At 32.9% G+C, this 21,217-nt stretch overlaps 3 protein-coding genes across 3 annotated transcripts; 2 read left to right on the top strand and 1 right to left on the bottom strand.

Moving 5' to 3' along the window:
* Positions 1 to 5,198: 5,198 nt before the first annotated feature.
* Positions 5,199 to 5,438, top strand: CLUP02_11586 (uncharacterized protein; the record flags this gene model as incomplete). Its single annotated transcript, XM_049290553.1, has 1 exon — positions 5,199 to 5,438. A coding segment is annotated over one exon (240 nt), but the record flags the coding sequence as incomplete, so codon positions are not given.
* A 3,830-nt stretch (positions 5,439 to 9,268) lies between these two features.
* Positions 9,269 to 10,679, top strand: CLUP02_11585 (gibberellin 20-oxidase; the record flags this gene model as incomplete). Its single annotated transcript, XM_049290552.1, has 4 exons — positions 9,269 to 9,558; positions 9,628 to 9,694; positions 9,759 to 10,460; positions 10,530 to 10,679. The coding sequence occupies 4 exons, from the start codon at positions 9,269 to 9,271 to the stop codon at positions 10,677 to 10,679; spliced, it is 1,209 nt and encodes a 402-aa protein (XP_049147697.1).
* Positions 10,680 to 18,690: 8,011 nt separating this feature from the next.
* CLUP02_11584 (uncharacterized protein) lies at positions 18,691 to 18,930 on the bottom strand (the record flags this gene model as incomplete). Its single annotated transcript, XM_049290551.1, has 1 exon — positions 18,691 to 18,930. A coding segment is annotated over one exon (240 nt), but the record flags the coding sequence as incomplete, so codon positions are not given.
* Between the last annotated feature and the right edge of the window lie 2,287 nt (positions 18,931 to 21,217).

Here is a 21,217-nt window from a genome sequence, read left to right as displayed (position 1 = left end):
TATACGCTTAGATAATGGTACGGAATTCAATATAGGGGAATTATTACCCTATATTAACGAAAAAGGCATTATTTTAGAGCCTTCCACGCCCTATACGCCCGAGCAAAATGGTATAGCCGAAAGGACTAATAGGGCCCTTATCGAAAAGGCTAGAACTATTTTATTAGCAGAGAAATTACCCCTATATTTATGGGACGTAATTTTGAAAGAATTAACTAAATTAGTTAATTTTACCGCTAATATACGCCTTGAAAAGACCCCTATCGAGGCTTTTCTCGATTATTTCTTCCCAAAAAGAAATAATAAGCCGGATTTATCTAATCTAAGAAAAATCGGCTCTAGGGTACTTATTTATTACCCTACTCAAAAGCGAGTCACTTCGAATAAAATGTATACCTATACTCAAAATGGTATATATTTAGGAAAAGAAGGTAATAATATATATGTTATATATTGCCCTTCTAATCCTTTTCGATCTCGATTATTACGGACTTCGCATATTCGATTTATTCAAAATAATAGAATAGAGGGGGTAGAAAGCGTAAATCCTCCTTTATATTCTAAAATTTTGATAAAATCGAAGATATTCAGGAAATACCTTCTAAAATAGAGGTATTAATTCCCAAATTATCTGAGGAAGAAAAATCTAAATATAAAGATTTTACTCAGAGTATTACCCTACCTCCAGAGCCTAATACACTAAAACAGGCTCTAAATAGCTCAGAAAAATCAGAATGGTTAAAAGCTATATATTCTGAGCTAGAGGTTATTATTAAAAAGGGTACTTTATTAGCTATAGACCCAAATAAGGTCTATAAAGCTAATAAAAATCCACTATCTACTAGATGGGTCTTTAAACGAAAAATCAATATTAATACTGGTAATATTGATAAATATAAGGCCCGATTAGTAGTTAGAGGCTTCGAACAACAGTATGGAGTCGATTATTTCCAAACTTTTGCTTCTGGAAGTAATCCTACTACCTATAGGGTACTTATAGCCCTATCTGCCCCTTTAAACTGGCATATACACCAAATTGACGTTATTGGTGCCTTTTTAAATGGGGATTTATTAGAAGAGGTATATATAGACCCTTCTAATATACCTTTAACTGAATTTTTTGAAAAATACCCTAATTTAAATACTATAAATTGGGATAAATCAAAAAATCAGTTATTACAGCTTTTAAAAGCCTTATATGGGCTCAAACAAAGCCCTAGACAATGGCAACTAAAGCTGAAGTCTATTTTTAATAAAATAGGCTTTTTACCTCTAAAATCCGATGAGGCTACCTATTTCAACCAGGATTTCAAAAATCCTGCTTTTATTGTTACCCACGTCGATGATTTCCTTATATTTAATAAAAATATTAAATATATAGAGGAAATTAAGGGTAAAATATCGAAATATATCGATATTAAAGACCTAGGCGAAGCCTCGAATTTCCTAGGCGTCAAAATTACTAGAAATCGGTCTAATAAGACTATTTCTCTCTCTCAAAGTCATTATATTAAGGAAATTCTTAATAATAATGATTTTTCCAAAGCTAAAATCACTAATATACCTATAAATCCGGGTATATTAAATAGTGATTTAGGGAACGAAAAAGATGACTATTTACCTTCAAAAGAGCTATTAAAGACCTACCAGCACCTAGTAGGATCTTTAATGTACGCTATGGTTGTGACTAGGGCTGATTTAGCTTTTTCAGTCTCTTTCGTCTCCCAATACCTCCATAAGCCCACTATTTACCTACTTAAGGTAGTAAAAGGTATTTATAGATACCTTAGTGGCACTATTCACTATAATATTACCTATAATGGTAATATTGGGCCTGTAGAATTAGTAGGCTATACTGATTCTAACTGGGCCGGGTGTAAAAGTACTAGAAAATCAACTTCTGGGTACTTATTTACACTAAATGGAGGTCCGATTAGCTGGAAGTCTAAAAAACAGTCTACTATAGCACTTTCTACTACAGAGGCTGAATTTAATGGACTTCAGGAAGCTATTCGGGAAGCTATTTGGCTTCAGAATTTATTATCGGAAATAGGTTATCAAGTTAAACCTATTACTATTAAAACCGATAATAATGGGGCATTATCTCTTGCTTATAATCCTGAATATCACCAAAGGACTAAGCATACTGCCCTATATTATTATTATACTCGACAGGAAGTAGAAAAAGGGAATATTAAAGTAGAATATCTCCCTTCTACTATAATGCCTGCCGATGGGTTAACAAAACCCTTACCTCGGGTTAAACATAAGGAATTCGTTAAGCTAATAGGCTTAAACAATCCTAATAACCCTATTTAACCTATATTATACCCCTAATATAGGTATTTATTTTCCTTATATTTTTATGAATACTTTAAGGAAAATACTCTAGGGTACCAAAAGATTGTTCTAGGGTACCAAAAAACTATTCTAGGGTACTAGAAATCTACTCTAGGGTACTTGGTTAGCTATTTCAACATAGCTAATAAGGCAAAAGAGGGAGTGTTACGAAGGTAACTTTGTTTACCTTATTATTCGCCTTATTATCAATATTACGTAAGCAAACTATATACCATATTAATCTACGATTTCTGTAGATTATTATAGGTATTGATTATGTAAGCAATACTGCTTATATAAGCTTACGTGAGCAGTGGAAAGTACTGGAAGATAACTGAATAATCTGGAATTTACTCGAGGCGGAATTACGTACTACGATTACGCATTCACTTACGTATATGCTTATTAATTATATCATAATTAATAAGCAATGGAATATTCTAGTAGGAGGTTTTTATGCCTATATGTAGGCGTGTATTTGCCTACCTAGACCTTTCGTTAAGCAAGCAACTTCTCATATAGTAATTCAACTATATTACTCTCTTTATTACAAAAACCTCTTTTATATACGCTTATTTCCCCTATATTCATATATTCTTGCTTCTATATGAATATTCACTTTTCATATTCTATATAAGAATATCCCGCATTACCTCGTTAAAGCTATACGTGCTAGAATTACTAATACGGGCATAAGCTAGAGCACGCCCCTTAGTAAGTTAAGGTAAAAAAAAAGAGGACGAAACCCGATCCTAAATAGAATCCTAATCCCTTATAAGTAGGTAAATATTAACCCGGACTATTAAGGGACGTAGATATATAGAATCGCAAATTAGCCTAATAGCGAGCAAATTAACGTAGTATTAATCTATTTAACTAAGGTTTATAAGAAAAAGGGGCTATAGGGGTAACCCCTATTCTATAAGATCGTAAACGACCTTAGCTACTAACTAGATAAATAGTTCGCGAGCGCAAGCCTAGGAATTATAAAAGTAGTTAATAAATTCCTCTACGGGCGAGGGGTATTACTAGCGCAATTATAATCGTAAGAGCTATATAAAATACTAATAGCGATAATTATAGAAAAGAAATTTGTATTATAGAACTAAGTATAGGTCGATAGAGCGTATAATCGCTTTAACGAATTTAGAAAAAGGGTAAACGACCCAGATTTCCTCCTTATAATTACTAATAGAAATTTGTTATTATAAAAGGATATACCGGGGCAAAATATAGTACTAGAAGTACGATAATTAATAATTCCGCTTATTTTAATTTATAACTCGTTACCGCTACTAACGCGAAATTCGGCGCCGATTAGTTAATAAAAAAAAAAGTAAACGACCCGAAGTTATTAATAATACGTAGTAACGCAAAGATCGTATATAGAGACCGAAAATCTAGCGGCAAATACGAGGTAATTTATAAACTTTAAAAAGATCTTTTTAAAAAAGAAATTATATTCTAGGGGGAAGTATAAGGTCTTATAAGAAACCCTAATAATATTTTACGATTACTATAAAAAAGTCGGAATTAGGGAACACTAGTACTATTTAGTAATTAATATCGTACTCGTAGGCAAAGCCTCTAATTACTATTATAAAGCGGTACGTAATCTCGATCGAAACGACTTTCTTAGTATAATTAATATAATCCGAAGCCGCTTCGAGACCTATAATAAGAATCTAAAGCTCTTATTTAAGCTATAAGCGATTTCTTTTATATTTATAGCTAGGATAATAGAGGGTAAATCGCGAGTAAAGATCCTTAAAGAGCTTATCGATCGAATCGATAAGCTAATAAAAACCTAGCTAAATAAAGGGATAAATAAGCGGAAAGTTAGATATCTCTATACTATAGTCTAGCGTATACTAGAGGCAGAAATAACCCTATACTAAGTACTTAAAAACTACGAGACGCTCTACTTAAGGCTAAGATCTAGCTTTAATATTAAGGCGAGAATACTGCGCTAAACCTATTTCTAAGCGTACGACAGCCCTTATTAATAATATTAGGTTAATTAAACGTATAATAAAAAAAGAAAAGAGGCTAAATACGGTAATCGCTAGTAAGGAGGCCCAGATTTATTAAAAAGGTAGAGATTTAACTTACGGGTAGGGTAATAGAAGAGGTAATATTATATTTATAAAAAAGACAAATATTAATTAAGTAACTACTCTAAGGAAGAGCGTACTAAATTATATAAATAGTATAAAAAGTCGAGGGTAATAAATAGTAAAACTAGCCCTCGTCGGTTTAACTAATTCCTTATTATATATAAGGGTAGATCCGGGGGTACGGAACCTAGCGACGGTAGCTAAAGTAGTAGCCTAAAGTATATACCCCCTATAAGAGATTTAGAAAATAAGGAAGATCTCACCCCCTATACTAACGAATTAAATTATAATAAAATCGACGATATTAACTACTCTTTTTTTACCCCGTTAGCCTCTAAAAGATATACGAGGCTAAATAAAAAGAGAGTAGTAGAAGCTCTTAATAAGTAGGCTTTTATTTATAGATAATAAAAGAAGGTCCCTTAAATAACGAATATAGAGGCGGCTAAAAAGGCAAATCTAATAGGGCCAAAGCCTATTCTCTTAACGATTAAAATGAAGATACTATTTCTCTCGATATTTAAAGAAAAGGAACATAATACTAAGCAAATCTAGGGGTAACTAGAGGGGTCCTTTTTATACTACCTAGATCCCTCGAATACTAAGCTCGTATAAGTATTTTATATAAGTAAAAGGTACGGCCTAGACGATTTTTATAAAATTATCCTAAATACTAAGGTATCGTAATAGTTAACTAGAGAAAAAGGGTAATTTTAGGCGCTATAAAAGATCGTACTAGTAACGCTTAATACGTTAACGGCGGGTATTATAAAGATTAGTTTCGGCCTAAGTAAGGAAATCGTCGCCCTAAGTATAATAAAAGTAGAGACGTACTTTAGAACGATAACTTTTTATATTTTATTTATTAATACCCCATTTCTCTTATATCTAAAAAATATAAATCGACTAGGTATTATATTTAATAATACGAGGAATAAAATCTCTAGTAATAAGCACTTCGAGATAGTTAAACGACGATAGGGGTATGCGTTTATAAAGCTTACTAATAATACGAAGTCGATTAATTACCTAACGGAAAGTAAGCTTAGAAGACTATATTAGAGATTCGGGTACCCGTTAGTTACGAGGCTATATAACTTCCTAAAGTAATTAAATAATAATAATATCGAAATAGGGGCACTAGAGTAATTAATAAAAGTATGTTATTAATACTAAATAAATACGTAGAGCCTATACAAATTTAAGTTTAAATTGCGTAATAAGCTTAATTTTAATTAGGAAATCGTCGTCGATATCTTCTATTTAAATAGTCGGCTAGTATTATATATAATCGACGTAGTTATATCTTTTTAAATAGGGCAATTCCTTTAGGATCTATAAGTAAAGATAGTGTGGGTAACCCTATGAAAAAGCTAGATTAATATATACTAAGGACCGCTAGATAGTATTAGAACCGACGCTAATACTAGTTTTAAATTAGTAAAATTTAAAAATAATACGACGGCCTATAGTATATAGCTAAAAGTCGTACTTATTAAAGCGTATTATAATATTAAAAAGGTAAAGAGGGCATACTAGTAATTAAAAAGGGCGTTTAGAATTATTAAAGAGGAAAATCCGGATTCTACCGACGACGAATACCTCTAGATAGTACTTAAATACTATAACGATACTATAGGGCTTAACGGACTTATACTAACGCTATTAGTATTTAGAGCATATTTAAGAACGACCTTAGCCTTATTACCGTCGCTAAGTATAAGCTAACGAGCCCGAGTAGTTAAAAAAGTAATACGGGCACTGCGCGAGGTAAGTATAAAAAAGTAAGTTAACGAGGTAATTACTACGTATAATAGGCCCGATATAGGGGATAATCTAAATATACCGCTAAATTCGGATATATAAATATAGTACGAAATTATTTAATAGTAGACTAGGCTATATAAGTTAATTTCTATTAACGAGCGCTCTTATATAGTCGCGAGAGATTGCGACTAGCTACTCGAAGTATTAATTATAGTAATTAGACCGTATTATATAGATCCTAACGAGGTAATTTCTAACTTATAAAAAGAAAAAGAGCTAGGGGAAACTATATAACCCGTAGTAGAGGTATAAGAAATCATCCTTAACGAAATCGTCGTAGTAGTATTAATAAACGATAAAGAAGAGGATATTATTAAAAGGGTACTAATATTACTAGCGAGACGTCGTAGAAGACTACGACGATAAGCCCTAACGCGGTAATTTATTACTAGCGACGAGGTAATTAATATTTTTTATATAGTAAAAGAGAAAGCCGATTTCGAGCTAGCGGTTAAACTACGTAAAGAAGGCGTAATTATAACTATTAAAAAGCTATATAAGGGATTAGATCTTATTAAAGTAAATACTCTTTACGATCGAGGGGTTTATTAATTTATCCTATACGACTTAGAAAAATATATAAACCTCTATATATTTAAATTACGAATAGTTCGTAAGATTAAAGGGAAAGGAATATTCTAGCTATACGAGAAGTTTAAATACGTAATTTAGGGGTACGGCGACGTTAAAAAGGCGACGCTACTTATATAATTACCTATTATATAGCGCTATAGCTAACGATTAATAATAGTACTAATAATATCGCTACGGAAGAAGGGATACGAGATTTAGAGCCGTAATATTACCTAGGCCTATACCTAATCGGCCACAGGGCTTATAAGGAAAATCCTAGCCTATTTACTAAAGGAAATAGCTAGTAAGTATTTAAAAAGCACGATTATTAAAGTGCTTAAGCTACTATATAGGCTCGTAGAATCGGGCACTTATTAATAGGCTACTTATTACGATTTTTATATTAATTAATTATTAATAGTTACCTTTACGTACGACCCGTGCTTATTAATCGCGGAGTACAAAAGCGACTAATTTAGGATCGTTAGAATATAGACTAACGATATATTAGGCCTATCCGATATTAACTTTATAAAAAAAGAGGATAAGGAGCTCTAAAAAGCGGGCTTCGTAGCGAAGCTAAAAGAGGTCTTTATAATAAACACCCCCTTAGTATTTAATAATAGGATTTTTATAATTAAAGGGGAAACCGTTATTTTTTAATAAAAGGGGTAGGGTAAGAAGATTAACCTCGTTAATCCGAACGTAATCGACGTTAAGAAGCGGTATAAGGCTAAGCTCGCACAAGGGGTATATATTATAAGTATTTATTAGCCTAAGGTAACTTTTAACTATACTAGAGTAGCGTAGGCTATAGATTTAACTAAATAAGACGTCGAGGTACTTAATAAGCGGCTTAAGTAATAATAAATAAATCTCGATCGAGGTCTCGTTTACTACCCGATCGATTTTACGACTAGTAAGCTCTACGTCTTTATTAATAGGTTATTTATAAATAATAACGACCTTACTTCGTAATTAGAGTATATTATTATCTTAGTTAACGAGAGTATAGGCGAGAGCGAATTTATTATATACGATAATATAATTTATTACTTATTAACTAAAAGTAAGCGGATAACGAGAAGTATATTAGCGTTAGAGGTCTATAGTATAGTTAACGGCGTTAACCTTTTTTACGCAATTTTAATAACGCTAAGGAAGATTACTAATTAAATTAGCCTTCTACTTATTCTAACGGTTATTTATATAGATTCCTACTCGCTATATAAATACCTCGTTAAATTAAGAACGACGAAGGAAAAGAGGCTTATAATCGATATTATAGTCCTTAGGTAATTATATAAAAGGCGCGAGATACTCGAGATTTATTAGATTAATAATAAAAATAACCTCGCAGACGCTTTTATAAAAGCAGTACTAAATAAGGGATTAGAGTAATTCGTAAGTAATAGAAAAGTTATTATATAAATAGAGGGATAGGTTATACGAAAAGAGTAGAGAAAAGGGGGAAAAGGAGACGACTTAGTAAATAGGCCTAAGGTTAAATTATACCTCTAACTATAGTAGTTAAATTGATAAAAAAAAGAGAAAGTTAGTATTAGATTAGAAGTCTAATTCGACCGTAGTATATAGCCGACTATACAGGGGCTAATTAGGGGCCCTATTTACGATTATCGTAGCTAGCCTAACCTATAGTTAGAACCTCCTTTTTATACCTACTACGCAGATATTCATATAGTTCAATTAATCTCTTCGTCAACTACGGTTCGAACTAACTACCCTGTAATAGGGATACCAACACTCTTGAAGTTCCCGCCTTATTTGGCCTATTTCGCTTCCGTCAACCTGGCAATCAGAGCAACGAGGGCCTTCGTCGGTGAGCACAGATGAGCCGCAAAATCCCAACGTCCATCCATGTGTGCTAGAACTTTCAAGCGGCTGATGCATCGAGTCACATTACAATGAGTGATATTCCCCAAACATAGGAGACGTAAGTCATCCGCCAAGGCTCTCCTCGCTAATGAGATTAAGTCGTTGTATTTCATGTTAGCAAAAGTTAGTTAGTAAGTGTGTGAATATATCAAATTTGTTGGTGCCACAGATGGTGCATCAAAAATCACACCAGCTGTCCTAATCCCGCTCTCGCAAAGCGCAATACCTGTACCGATCTTCTGCCAGATATTGCACCTTTGGTCTCATAACTTATTGATGCCCAATAAAATTCACCCACACTACTAAGGGCCTGAGGTCTTGACAAATGGTGGCCCGAGCATTCGACAGTCGGGATTCGCCCGAAGTAGTAACCCGCCGAAAGCCACCCATGAGCATTGCGCTTTTTACTTTAGCCTTGTGATTCATTTCCGACGTTGTGTACGTCTTCTGTCTCATTCGTCTGGCTTTCAGTCTGCCCAGTTAGTTTACGATTCACAGTACCTCTTTATTTCAATATGCCGAATCCCGAGTCGCTGCCTGACAGGGTTGCTGAGGAGAATGCTCCTTTGCGCGTTATCTCCCTCCAGCAACTCGTCGATGGAGATGAGGTGTGCCGTGAGCATTTGCTGAAAGCATGTACCGATCTCGGGTTTTTCTATCTTGACTGTCGGGAGGTTGCTTCTGGCCAGGTCATGGCAAATGTACAATCCATGTATGACCTAGCCATAAGCTTCTATGATCTACCTCAAGATGAAAAGATGGCGTGGCTTGTGGACCGGGATCATGATGAGCACTTAGTCATGGGGTCAGTTCGATCTCCTACTAGTGCACTGCTTTTGTCAATCTGACGATGGGTTGCCTTCTGCTGCAATAGATACAAACCAGCAGGGCATGGCAACGGGCCAGTCGAAGGAAAGAAGGACGGGTTCGAAGGGCTTATGGTGAGGCTCCGTTCAAATTCCAACGTCTCGTACTCCCATTCATATGAGCAAAACCTGACTTGAGAAGCTTTTCGAACATCCAATCTCGAAGATCAGCGATCCTTCGACTTTTCCAGGACCTAGTGTGATCGCAACACAGCTCGACGTGTTGAAAAGTGCTACAGCAAACTTCCGGGAAATCAGCATTCTCTTACTGTCTCGACTTTCTGCCGCTTTGGGTTTGAATGAAGAGCTTGCTTATCAGCAATATCACCGTAAAAACGCCGTTTGCCCAACAGCCTTGGGTCTTCTCAAGTACACCCTCGCAGACGTTGAACCTGAAAAAGTGGGCCAGATTGCTCATACTGATGCTGGAAGTCTCTCAATCGTCTTCACCGAGGTTGGTGGTCTCCAGGTTCTAAAACCGAATGAGGATCAGTGGTACTACATTGCGCCCAAGCCCGTGCACGCAGTTGTGAACGTCAGCGATGCGCTTCGCTTCATTTCTGGGGGACTTCTGGAGTCGAGCTTGCACCGCATAATTCCCCACAAGGACGAAGTCACGCGTCACAAGTATTCTATTGTTTACCTCTTGCGACCTGAAATGGATGCAGAGTTTGTTAACTCGGAAGGTGTTACTTGGAAGGGCCTCGACTGGACGAACAAGAAACATGCCGTGTTTCGTGCAACAGCCGAGGAGCAAGCCACGGGGACTTACTTGACTGGAAGAGAAGGATATGTTGGCTATTGGGATCCGGAGGTGGATAAGGAGAGTGAAACTATCATGGTATAGTCGGGGATCAGATGGCGTAACTACTCTGTCCTGTGTTCGATCGATAAGAATGGCATGATTTAGGGCATCAAGAACCGGTGTGATTATCGTATATTGAAAGAGTACTCAGACAACCCTACCTCATTCACGCGATCCGTGGACTTCAATCCCAAGTTACAGGCGACAGCGGAAGGCCAAAATTCTGGAATTTTCGCTTTCCTATTCTCATTTTGATTACTCTCGTTTTTACTATTTTTAGTAATTACTATTACCTTTTTAAATCGCTAGCTATTATACTTACTAAGATCCTGTTTTTCGTTTAGTATAAAAGGGTAGGTTTTAGTAGTTCTTTTTTTTAATAATAGCGGTAAATATTTATATTATTATAAGAAGATATAATAATTAGTCTCGGGATCTTTATTAGTTACCGATTTCTATTATTTTATATATTTCTAACCTCTTAAGCCTCGTATTCTCTATAATTTCTAAATAGCTTCTTTTTTTAACTTACTTTTTTTAAAATGATATTTTATAAAAATAGTTAAAAATAAATACTAAGTAGCTTATAAATAAGCTAGATAGGTTATTAAGTACGGTTAGCGAAGTTAAGCTCTCTTTTTTATAAAATTATAAATATTAAGGACTTATTAAAAATACCTATTTATTACTTATACTTAGTAGGGCTAAATACCTTAAAGATCTTTTTTCTTATTACTTCTTTATGCTCTATTTTATATTTTTAAGGAGTTTTTTTAATAACTTAATTATAATTAAGTAATTTTTACTTACTAACGATCCCTTTTATTATTTAATTAATTTTTTAAAATTAATAATCTCGTACTAGGAGCTAGTATAAAAAGAAGCCTTTTAGTAGTACTTTAAAAAAAAAATTCTTTTCTCTTTAAATCCTCGTTTTTTAGGCTTTTTTTAAGTTAATAATAATTATAATAAAAAGTTACTAAACTATTTTAGGGTAATTGCCTTTTTTTTAAATTAATTTCTAAGATCCGTAATACTCTTAACTCGATATTATTAGGACTTTTAAATTCCCTCCTTTTTTATTAAACCGTTCTTTATATTATATTTTTAAATAATACTTAGAGAGTAATTAAGGGGGCTATAAAAAAGTTATTTAGATTATAAGCTTTAAGGTTATATTTATAAAATCTTTATAATACTAAACCTTTTTATATATTATAAATCTCTTAGTTTTATAACTCTTATATAGGTTCTTATTATACTTATTAAGAATATTTACGTTTAGAAATCCCTTTTTTTAATTACGTAGTACTTTTTTGTATTATATTATTAAGCTCGTCCGTTATACTAATTAATTAGGTAAGTAGTCGCTATATAAGTATTTTCTTTTACTAATTTAACTAGTTAATTTTTAATTACGGGCTAGCTATAAAAACGTTATTTAATAAAAAAGCTATTTAAAATAATAATAAAAGGCTAGTTACTTAAGTAGTTCCGTTAATTAACGTAGTTTAATATAATAAATATTAACCTCTTATAAATAATAAAGGGCTACGATTACTTAATTCCGTATAGTATTCGAGGATCGCCCCTTTTCGTCTACTTTTATAAAATTAATTAATATAAATCTCCTATCCTATATAATATTAAGAAGTCGTCTTTTTTATATAGTAAAATACCTTACTAATTTATAATAATAAAATTTAATTATTAATTAGTATTAATATCCTTATTATAAAGTAGTTAGTTCGAACCGTAGTTAACGAAGAGATTAATTAAACTATATAAATATCTACGTAAGTATAAAAAGGAGGTTCTAACTATAGGTTAGGCTAGCTATAATAATCGTAAATAGGGCCCCTAACTAGCCCCTGCGCAGTCGGCTATATGCCGCGGTCAAATTAGACTTCTAATCTGATAGTTATCGACTTTTTAAGTAGATATAGGGAGGTTTCCGCTATATAAAAGGTTATTACTTTGCTCTACGTCTACATTTTTTTAAGCAAATTTAGCGTTACGCCAACATAGCGGCAAGGCGCTATAGCTACGATGCTCGTCTATAACCCCGGCCCAGTAATTAGGCTGCTATAGCTACGGTTAATAAATAACGGACTTAGGGCATTTAAAGGAAAGCTGTATAAGTAGTAATAAGGGGTAAAAGGCACCGTAGAGCTAATACTGTGCGATAAGAGACTAGACGGCGCCCGTTTAGGGGCAACGAAATCATAAGAGATATTATAAGAAGTGTCATCCCTTATATAATTGCTCTTAGACCGCTAAATAGCATTTTATTAAAAATCATTTACATCCACTTAGTATCAATCATATAATCTAAACAATAGCAGAAGCTTTTAGAAGTAGTATTGCATAACTAAAAACTAAAGAGCTCTAACTCACCTAACGATGAGCTACTTCTAGCAAAGCTAGTTTCCCATATAATTTAGACGTTAAACGGGGTTATACTAGATACAAATACTTTGCTTAGGTCATGGCCTTCAGCTTCCTATTCGGACAAGTTTATCTCGGCATCAAGTAATTATAAGTCGTCCATATCAAACTTATATAAGTCTAACTCTATATAATCTAGAAGGGCCAGATCCTCAAAATCAGGCGGTATGCCAAACGACTCCTCTTCTAGCAGGGTGCTTAGTAATTAGCCCGAGCTAACGAATATCGGGGTTTAGATAAGCAAATTAGTTAACTCAGAGTCCATATCAATCTCGGCTCGCTCCGGTAACAAGATTTAATCCGATACAGCACCCTTTAAAACACATTTAGGTTCAGACAAATACTCCAATTGCGCTAATTATAATCGCTCTTTAGGTAATTCAGAAGGGACTATCATTAGCAGTTCTTCTAACGTAGACGGCATGATCTCGCGAGGCGTTACGCTTTTATATAGCGCTAGGGGCCTTCCACCTTTACGACGCCTTTATAATAGAGTATTAAAATATATATATACTAGATTTCGGTCTCGGCATCGTTAATAGCCAAATCTATATCTAGTATATTTCAACTAAGTAAGCAAGTTAGCGCGGTTTCTTATAAAGTTTAGTCAATTAATTAATTATACCTTCTTTACTTAGCAGCCGTTACAAGCAAAATAGTTTATATTCTAACCCGGTTACGATAGTTAATATATACTTAAAATACATACGACCTCTCTATCTCGGTCTTCGGTTCGAAGCGTCGCAAACATATTAAGAGAGCCGAGTTCTACGTCTTAACTTAGAAAGTTTTCGGTAAGTTAGGACTAGACGAACGATATTACCACATTCTAAAGCAGAATATCTCTAATTTAAACTATCTAAAAGCTCGATAGATACTATCTATATATTATAAGGCGGAGTCCGAGGAATATAGGGTGCCTTATCTATTAATATAACTCTGGTCTAAGCTACGTCTCCGCTAAATATCTTAAGATAGAAAGTAATAAACTTTATTCCTAGTATTAAACTCTAAATAAAGTTTCCCTCGCGCGGTTATTTCAAAATAAAGATTCCTAGATTTGCATTATTCTCGTACTACTTATCGAGTCGTTTTGTCTACTAGGACCTAGTAGTCCGGACCTAGCTTAAAACACGAATATCCCACATTACGAGATAGCGCCATAATAGCGGCTATCATAATAGAGCGAGGCCCGGGTAGCTAAACATAAGTCCCCTAAGTTATCTTCCCCGCGGTACCTACCCCGGCTCCTACACAATACGGGGCGTGTCACTAATTACAAAGCAAAACTCAATTTCTCTAGGAAGTCAAGTAAAATCAACATCTTCGTCCGGTGTCCCATCCCTCACAAAGCTCGACAGTAGTTAGGCATAAATACTAGAGCTCAAAGTTCGCTAGACAGTTAGGATTACTATCTTAGGAGCAAACCCCGGACCGAGCCAACCGTGCTCAAAGTTTAAGTTATTTATATACAAAACGTCGTCTTAAGTTCCCTTTTAGAAAACCCTAAATATTATATATATAAATAAGACTACGAGTCTCGGCGTATTAAAGAGCGGGCCTAGCCACGTTCTACTATCTCCACTATCTACTTACTCTACCGACCTCCAATCGAGGCCGATATTCTGTCCGGGTTAAAAGCCGCGCATAACCCTATAATAGTCGAATAAAACTATCTACTTCCTCGGCGCCCCTCGCATAGCCCTCGATCGTTCACCGCTATTTCCCTTACCCCCTAACTACCCCTCTCTTCTTAATTAACAGGTCGTATTAATATTAGGGTTATACTCGCAAGATCGGCAAAGTGATTTCTAAGTAAGAACCCCGTAAACGAAATAGGATATATACCGAAGAAATACGATAGCCTCGCCACGCTACTTTTCTCATCTTAGTCCCGGGGAGGTAAAAAATACGCGCTGCGATATATAACGGGGTAATAATAGACCGTTTTTCGAACAGGGGTAGTAAAGTATAGAATTCATTTCTACACGTTAAGTAAACCCTAACTTCTCGCGGGGTTATATCCTCTAAATATCTCTAGATATTAGGTTCGAGTACTTCCGTACGCCTCAGGATTTCAAGGAGTAAATAGTGAGCGATTAAGGCAATTTTCACACTCTTTCAGACCTACTAGGAGCAGTCGATTACACCGCATAAATCAATATACAATAACAAGCCCACATAGTAGTTCAAAATGCCTCGGCGGATTAGTCAAATTACTTAAGTTAGTTACTTAAATATAAAAGATTTTTGTTTCGATAAGCCCAAACTGCAAGACCGCTGGGGAATGATTTTTAAGAAGCTATTTCAAATGCTATATCTAGCTATTACGAGTCCTATAACTTACCCATTTTAGCCTACTTGGTTAGATCCTAAACCTATCAATGCCAATATTAGAATCAAGTTAACGCAGTAGCCTCTATAGTGCATCAGAATGTCGCAAACTCGAAATTCGTGCTCATAGATTCATAAGTCTTTGCTTATTCAAAAGTCGATTTTAGCTTTCATAAATAATTAACACAACTAACTTTCAAATAAAAACTCGATTCTGAAGATAAACGAGCAACTTAAGCTTCAAGTTGACACGACATTAACTTATTAAAAAGTTTCTAGATATTCACTAATTATGCAGTTTCTATTAGTATCCCTATTATAAGGTAGTTAGTTCGAACCGTAGTTAACGAAGAGATTAATTAAACTATATAAATATTTGCGTAGTAAGTATAAAAAGGAGGTTCTAACTATAGGTTAGGCTAGCTATAATAATCGTAAATAGGGCCTCTAATTAGCCCCTATATAGTTAGTTATATACCGCAATCGAATTAGACTTCTAATCCGATACTAACTTTCTTTTTTTTTTATTAATTTAACTGCTACGTTTAGAGGTATAATTCGACCTCGGGCCCGTTTACTAAGTCGTCTCTTTTTCCCCCTTTTCTCTACCCTTTTTATATAACTTATCCCTCTATTCGTATAATAACTTTTCTATTACTTACGAATTATTCTAATCCCTTATTTAATACTACTTTTATAAAAGCGTCTACGAGGTTATTTTTATTATTAATTTAACGGATCTCGAGTATCTTGCGCCTTTTATACGATTACTTAAGGGCTATAATATCGATTATAAGCCTCTTTTTTTTTATCGTTCTTAATTTAATAAAGTATTTATATAGCGAGTAAGAATTAATATAAATAACTATTAGAATAAGTAAAAGGCTAATTCGATTAATAATCTTCCTTAGCGTCGTTAAAATTATATAAGAGAGGTTAATACTGTTAACTATATTATAAACCTCTAACGCTAATATACTTTTTATTACCCGCTTACTTTTAGTTAACGAGTAATAGATTATATTACTATATATAGTAAATTTACTCTCGCTTATACCTTCGTTAACTAGGATAATAATATACCCTAATTACGAAGTAAGGTCGTTATTATTTATAAATAACTTATTAATAAAAACGTAAAGCTTATTAATTATAAGGTCGATTAGGTAATAAACGAGACCTCGATCGAGATTCGTTTTTTATTATTTAAGTTACTTATTAAGTACTTTAATATCTCGTTTAGTTAGATCTATAGCTTACGCTACTTTAGTATAATTAAAAGTTATTTTAAGCTGATAAATATTTATAATATATACCCCTCGCGCGAGCTTAGCCTTATACTACTTCTTAACGTTAATTATATTCGGATTAATAAGGTTAATCTTCTTACCCTACCCCTTTTATTAAAAAACGACGGTTTCTCCTTTAATTATAAAAATCCTGCCGTTAAATACTAGGAGTATGTTTATTATAAGGACCTCTTTTAGCTTCGCTACGAAGCCCGCTTTTTAAAGCTCCTTATCCTCTTTTTTTATAAAGTTAATATTAAATAGGCCTAATATATTATCAGTTTATATTCTAACGATCTTAAATTAATCGCCTTTATACTCCGTAATTAATAAGTATAGGTCGTACGTAAAAATAATTATTAATAATTAATTAATATAAAAATCGTAGTAAGTAGCTTATTAATAAGTACCCGATTTTACGAGCTTATATAGTGGCTTAAGCACTTTAATAATCGTACTTTCTAAGTACTTATTAGCTATTTCCTTCGGTAAATAGGCTAGGACTTTCCTTATAAGCCCTATAGCTAATTAGGTATAGGCCTAGGTAATATTATAATTTTAAATCTCGTATCCCTTTTTCTATAGCGATATTATTAATACTATTATTAATTATTAGCTATAGTATTATATAATAAGCGATTATATAAGTAGCGTCGCTTTTTTAACGTTACTATACCCCTAAATTACGTATCTAAACTTCTTATATAGCTAGGGTGTTCCTTTCTTTTTAATCTTATAAACTATTCGTAATTTAAATATACGGAGGTTTATATATTTTTCTAAGTCGTATAGGATAAATCGATAGACCCCTCGATTACGAAGAGTGTTTACTTCGATAAGATCTGATCTTTTATATAGCTTTTTAATAATTATAATTATGCCTTCTTTACGTAGTTTAACTACTAGCTCGAAATCGGCTTTCTTTTTTACTATATAAAAGGTATTAATTACCTCGTTATTAATAATAAATTGCCGCGTTAGGGCTTACCATTATAATCTTTTATAACGTTTTACTAGTAATATTAGTGCCCTTTTAGTAATTTCCTCTTTTTCGTCGTTTGTTAGTACTACTATAACGATTTCGTTAAGGATAATTTTTTATGCCTCTTTTATAGGTTATATAGTTTCCCCTAGCTCTTTTTTTTTTATAAGTTAGAAATTACCTCGTTAAGATCTATATAGTACGGTCTAACTACTATAATTAATACTTTAAATAACTAGTTACGATCTTTTATAACTATATAAGAGCGCTCGTTAACGGAAATTAATTTATATAGCCTAGCTTATTATTAAGTAATTTCGCGCTATACTTATATATACGAATTTAGTAATATATCTAAATTACCCCCTATATCGGGCCTATTACGCGTAGTAATTACTTTATTAACTTATTTTTTTATACTTACCTCGCGTAGTACTTATATTACTTTTTTAACTACTCGGGCTCGTTAGCTTATACTTAGTAACGGTAGCAAGGCTAAGGTCGTTCTTAAATATACTCTAAATACTAATAGCGTTAATATAAGTCCGTTAGGCCCTATAGTATTGTTATAATATTTAAGTACTATTTAGAAGTATTCGTCGTTAGTAAAATCCGGATTTTCTTTTTTAATAATTCTAAACGCCCTTTTTAACTACTAGTGTGCCCTTTTTATTTTTCTAATACTATAGTACGCTTTAATAAGTACGACTTTTAGCTATATACCGTAGGCCGTTATATTATCCCTAAATTTTACTAATTTAAAGCTAGTACTAGCGTCGGTTCTAATACTATCTAGCGGTCCTTAGTATATATCGATCTAGCTTTTTCGTAGGGCTACTTATACTATCTTTACTTATAAATCCTAGAGGAATTACCTTATTTAGAAAGATATAGCTATATCGATTATATATAATACTAGCCGACTATTTAAATATAAGATATTAATAACGATTTCTTAGTTAAAGTTAAGCTTATTACGCAATTTAAACTTAAATTTGCGTGGGCTCTACGTATTTATTTAGTATTAGTAATATACTTTCGTTAACTACTCTAGCGCCCCTATTTCGATATTATTATTACCTAATTACTTTAAGAGGTTATATAGCCTCGTAACCGATAAGTACCCGAATCTTTAATATAGTTTTCTAAGCTTATTTTCTATTAGGTAATTAATCGACTTTATATCGTTAGTAAACTTTATAAACGCATGCCCCTATCGTCGTTTAACTATTTCGAAGTACTTATTACTAAAGATTTTGTTCCTCGTATTATTAAATATAATACCTAGTCGATTTATGTTTTTTAAATATAAGAGAAATGGGGTATTAATAAGTAAAATATAAAAAGTTATCGTTCTAAAGTGCGTCTCTATTTTTATTATACTTAGGGCGACGATTTCTTTACTTAGGCCGAAACTAATCTTCGTAATACTCGCTATCGACGTATTAAGCGTTATTAATACGATTTTTTATAGCGCTTAGAATTGCCCTTTTCCTCTAGTTAATTATTACGATACTTTAGTATCTAGGATAATCCTATAAAAATTGTCTAGGCCGTACTTTTTACTCGTATAGAATACTTATACGAGCTTAGTATTCGAGGGATCTAAGTAATATAAAAAGGACCCCTCTAACTACCCTTAGATTTACTTAGTACTATATTCTTTTTTTTTAAATATTAAGAGAGATAACGTCTTTTTTTTAATTATTAAGAAAATAGGCTTTAGCCTTATTAAATTCGCCCTTTTAGCCGCCTCCGTATCCGTTATTTAAGGGACCTTCTTTTACTATTTATAAATAAAAGCCTATTTATTAAGAGCTTTTACTACCCTCTATTCGTTTAGCCTCGTATATCCTCTAGAGGCTAACGGGGTAAAAAAAGAATAGTTAATATTATTAATTTCGTTATAATTTAATTCGTTAGTATAGGGAGTAAGATCTTCCTTATTTTCCGAATTTCTTATAGGGGGTATATACTTTAAGTTATTATTTTAGCTACTATCGCTAGGTTCCGTACCCCCGGATCTGCCCTTATATATAATAAAGAATTAGTTAAACTAACGAGGGCTAGTTTTACTATTTACTACCCTCGACTTTTTATATTATTCGTACGATTTAGCACGCTCTTCTTCGGAGTAATTACTTAACTAATATCTATCCTTTTTATAAATATAGTATTACTTTTTTTATTACCTTACCTATAAGTTAAATCTCTACCTATTTAACGAATCTAGGCCTCTTTATTAGCGATTACCGTATTTAGCTTCTTTTCTTTTTTTATTATACGTTCGATCGACCTAATATTATTAATAAGGGCTATTATATACCTAGAGGTAGGTTTAGTACGGTATTTTTATTTTAATATTAAAGTTAGATCTTAGCTTTAAGTAGAGCGTCTCGTAGTCTTCGGGTACTTAGTATAAGGTTATTTTTATTTTTAGTATACGCTAAACTACGGTATAAAAATATCCGATTTTCCGCTCGTTTATCCCTTTATTTAGCTAGGTTTTCGCTAGCTTATTAATTTAATTAATAAGCTTTTTAAGGATCTTTACTTACGATTTACCCTCTATTATCCTAGCTATAAATACGAAAGAAATTGCTCGTAGCTTAGATAGGAGCTCTAGGTTCTTATCGTAAGTTTTAAAGCGGCTTCGGATTACGTTAATTATACTAAAAAAGTCGTTTCGATCGAGATTACGTACCGCTTTATAATAATAATTAGAGGCTTTACTTACGAATACGATATTAATTACCAAATAGTACTAATATTCCCTAATTCCGACTTTTTTATAATAATTATAAAACATCGTTAGGGTTTTTTATAAGACCTTATACTTCCCCCCAGAGTATAATTTCTTTTTTAAAAAGATCTTTTTAAAGTTTATAAATTGCTTCGTATTTATTACTAGATTTTTAGTATTTATATACGATCCTTACGTCGCTACGTACTATTAATAACTTTAGGTCGTCTACCTCTTTTTTTATTAACTAATTAGTACCGAATTTCGTATTAATAATAGTAACGAGTTATAGATCGAAATAGGTAGAATTATTGATTATCGTACTTTTAGTATTATATTTTACCCTAGTATATCCTTTTATAATAATAGATTTCTATTAGTAATTATAAAAAGGAAATCTAGGTCGTTTACCCTTTTTCTAAATTTATTAAAGCGATTATACGCTCTATCGACCTATGCCTAGTTCTATAGTACGAATTCTTTTTCTATAATTATTATTATTAATATTTCGTATAGCTCTCGCGATTATAATTATACTAATAATACCCCTCGCTTATAGAAAAATCTATTAACTATTTTTATAATTCTTAGGCTTACGCTCGCGAACTATTTATTTAATTAATAACTAAGGTCGTTTACGATTTCGTAAAATAGGGGTTACCCCTATAGCCCCTTTTTTTATAGACTTTAGTTAAATAAATTAATACTATATTAATTTACTTACCGTTAAGCTAATTTGCGATTCGGTATATTTACGTCCCTTAATAATCCGGGTTAATATTTACTTATTTATAAGGGATTGGGATTCTATTTAGGATCGGGTTTCGTCCTTTTCTTTTTTACCCTAACTCGCTAAGGGTCGTACTCTAGCTTATACCCGTATTAGCGATTATTAGTATATTTAATTTCAATAAGGATATATTTAATTTGCGTACTAGTTATAATAAATCCGTGCTTTTATTACCTAACGAATTTATTAAGGTCTAGGAGATTCCCG

This window comes from Colletotrichum lupini, chromosome 6 (assembly GCF_023278565.1).
Source record: "Colletotrichum lupini chromosome 6, complete sequence".
NCBI classification, from domain to species: domain Eukaryota; kingdom Fungi; phylum Ascomycota; class Sordariomycetes; order Glomerellales; family Glomerellaceae; genus Colletotrichum; species Colletotrichum lupini.
This window is presented reverse-complemented; position numbering and strand designations above follow the sequence as displayed.